General features: G+C 65.2%; 1 protein-coding gene across 1 annotated transcript in view; it reads left to right on the top strand.

The window, feature by feature from the left end:
* The window catches only part of LOC106899609 (zinc finger protein 239-like), a 17,534-nt gene that overhangs the window by 10,244 nt on the left and 3,769 nt on the right, over positions 1-3,521 (top strand). The window contains exon 4 of the mRNA XM_014961492.1: positions 1,391-2,412. Within this exon, the coding sequence (XP_014816978.1) occupies positions 1,391-2,412 (1,022 nt within the window). The remainder of the gene's footprint in view (positions 1-1,390; positions 2,413-3,521) is intronic.

Here is a 3,521-nt window from a genome sequence, read left to right on the forward strand (position 1 = left end):
GGACACGGGGCCCTCACACCCGGGGGTCACCCCGGCCACCGGGGATGTCCTGGGGGCCACCACGTTGTCCCCAAGGTGATGTTCCCACCTCCCCATGAGCAAGGTCCCCAAGACCGATGTCCCCAAGATGGTGTTCCCACCTCCCAGCATCTCCCTCCCCCCATGACCAAGGTCCCCAAGACCAACATCCCCCAGATGGTATCCCCAGGATGATGTTCCCACCTCCCAGCATCTCCCTCACCCCATGACCAAGGTCCCCAAGACCAACATCCCCCAGATGGTATCCCCAGGATGATGTTCCCACCTCCCAGCATCTCCCTCACCCCATGACCAAGGTCCCCAAGACCAACATCCCCCAGATGGTGTCCCCAGGATGACGTTCCCACCTCCCAGCATCTCCTTTGTCCCCAGACCAACATCCTTCACCCCAAAACCAACGTCCCCACCCCAGGGGACCACGTCCCCACGGATGCCACCACCGACCAACCCCACTTTCCTCCACAGCTTCCCACCGCTGCCACCCCCAGGACCAACCACCACCACCATGGAGCTACCACCGGGTGAGTCCTCCTCGCCGTGTTGGTGGCGTGGGTTGGGGAAACCGAGGCACGGGGCGACCTCTCTCTGCTGTCCCCTCGCAGGTGAGGAGGAGGAGGAAGAGGAGGAGGAGGAGGAGGTCCCCCGGCCCTACCGCTGCGGGGAGTGCGGCAAAGCCTTCGCCCAGAGCTCCAACCTCCTGAAGCACCGCCGGGTCCACACCGGGGAGCGTCCCTACCGCTGCGGCGACTGCGGCAAGGCCTTCGGCTGGAGCTCCTCCTTGCTGGAGCACCGCAAGGGCCACGCCGGCGCCAAGCCCCACGCCTGCGGCGAGTGCGGCAAGGCCTTCAGCCGAGGGTCCACCCTCCTGGAGCACCAACGGGTCCACACCGGCGAGAAGCCCTTCCGCTGCGGCCAATGCGGCGCCCGCTTCAGCCAGAGCTCCACCTTGGTCCACCACCGCCGGACCCACACCGGCGAGCGGCCCTACGGCTGCCCCGAGTGCGGCCGGGCTTTCGGCCGCAAGTCCACCTTGGCCACCCACCGCCGGACCCACACGGGCGAGCGGCCCTACGGTTGTCCCGAGTGCGGCCGCCGCTTCGCCGTCAGCTCCGACCTGGCCAAGCACCGCCGGGGGGCCCACGGGGGCCACCGCTGCCGGGATTGTGGCCAGCAGTTTGCCCGCCCGGCCGCCTTGGCCGGCCACCGGAAGAAGCACCATGGTGGTGGAGAAGGTGGTGGTGGTGGTGGAGGTGTTGATGGTGGAGAACGCATTGATGGTGGTCAAGGTGTTGATGGTGGAAAACATGTTGATGGTGCTCAAGGTGGTGATGGCGCGTTGATAGTGGTCAAGGTGTTGATGGTGGAGAACATGTTGATGGTGCTCAAGGTGGTGATGGCGGACAAGGTGGTGAGGATGGAGAAGACGCCACCACCACCACCACCAAGGACGGCGATGGCGTTGAGCGCCCCCACCGCTGCGAGGAGTGCGGCCAAGCCTTCCGCCAGGGCGTCACCTTGCTCCTCCACCGCCAGACCCACGCCGGCGCCTTCCCCTGCCCCCTCTGCCCCCAACGCTTCGAAGGCAGCGCCCAACTGGCCCGACACCGCCGGCGTCTCCACGGGCCCTTGGCCAAACCCTACCGCTGCGAAGCCTGCGGCAAAGCCTACGCCCAACCGGCCGGGTTGAGGCACCACCAGCCCGACACCCCCTTGGGATGTCCCCACTGCGGCGCCGCCTTCCTCTGGAGCTGCCGCTTGGCCCGGCACCTCCGCGCCTGCCGGCCCCGCGCCAAACCCTACAAGTGCCCCGAATGCGGCAAAGCCTTCGGGCAGAGCTCCAAGCTCCTCCGCCACCAGGTCACCCACACCGGCGAGAAGCCCTACAAGTGCCCCGACTGCGGCAAGATCTTCAGCCAGAGCTCCAACCTGGCCGAGCACCGGAGGACCCACGGGGCCGGCCGCCGCCACCTCTGCCCGCTCTGCGGCAAGGGCTTCGCCTTGGGCTCCTACTTGGCCAAGCACCGGTTGACCCACACCGGCGAGCGACCCTACCGCTGCACCGAGTGCGGCAAGACCTTCCGGCAGAGCTCCAACCTCATCCAGCACCAGCGCACCCACACCGGGGAGAGGCCCTACACCTGCCCCCTCTGCGGCAAGAGCTTCTGCCAAAACTCCCACCTGGCCAAGCACCGGCGCACCCACACCGGCGAGCGGCCCTACCGCTGCGGGGACTGCGGCAAGAGCTTCCGGCAGAGCGCCAACCTGCTGGAGCACCGGCACACCCACACCGGCGAACGGCCCTACCGCTGCGCCCAGTGCGGCAAGACCTTCGGATGGAGCTCGGCCTTCAGCAAGCACCAGCGCACCCACCTCGCCTGAGGAGCAGGGTTGGGGGGCGTTCCTTGGCGTGCAACGGGTCCGGCGTGGGGGTTCCTCGGCGTGGGACGGGTTCCTCATGGTGCCCAAGGCCATGGCTTCGTCTTGGAAGATCATCCTTCAACTGGTCTAGGTCCGTCATGGTGCCCCAAGGCCATGGCTTTGGGTTCCTCGTGGTGCCCGAGGCCATGGCTTCGTCTTGGAAGACCATCCTTCAACTGGTCTGGGTCCCTCATGGTGCCCCGAGGCCATGGCTTCGTCTTGGAAGACCATCCATCATCTGATCCAGGTCTGTCATGGTGCCCCGAGGCCATGGCTTCCTCTTGGAGGACCATCCATCATCATCATCAGGGTCCCTCATGGTGCCCCAAGGCCATGGCTTCCTCTTGGAAGACCATCCATCATCTGATCCAGGTCCGATGTGGTCCCCTAAGGCCATGGCTTTCTCTTGGAAGACCATCCTTCAACTGGTCTGGGTCTGTCATGGCGCTCCGAGGCCATGGCTTCCTCTTGGAGGACCATGCATCAACTGGTCTGGGTCCGTCATGGTGCCCCAAGGCCATGGCTTCGTCTTGGAAGACCATCCATCATCTGATCCAGGTCCTTCATGGTGTCCTGATGCCATGGCTTCCTCTTGGAGGACTATCCTTCAACTGGTCCGGGTCCCTCATGGTGCCCCGAGGCCATGGCTTTGTCTTGGAGGACCATCCATCATCTGATCCAGGTCCGATATGGTCCCCTAAGGCCATGGCTTCCTCTTGGAAGACCATCCTTCAACTGGTCTGGGTCTGTCATGGTGCCCCGAGGCCATGGCTTCATCTTGGAGGACCATCTGGGGATCCCTCATCTTGATCTGGAGTCATCATGGTGCCCCGAGGCCATGGCTTCCTCTTGGAGGACCATCCATCATCCTGGTCCAGGTCTGTCATGGTGCCCCGAGGCCATGGCTTCATCTCGGAGGACGAGGACCACCCCGAGATCCTCATCTTGGCCCAGGACCACGTCTCCACCTTGAAGGACCACCATGTCCTCACCCAACTCCTCCCTCCTGCCCCACAGCCGGGTCTCCAGCCCCATGTGTCCCCTCCCCGCCCCCCTCCCCATGA

Source organism: Calidris pugnax, unplaced genomic scaffold, assembly GCF_001431845.1.
Source record: "Calidris pugnax isolate Ruff unplaced genomic scaffold, ASM143184v1 scaffold742, whole genome shotgun sequence".
Classification (NCBI taxonomy): domain Eukaryota; kingdom Metazoa; phylum Chordata; class Aves; order Charadriiformes; family Scolopacidae; genus Calidris; species Calidris pugnax.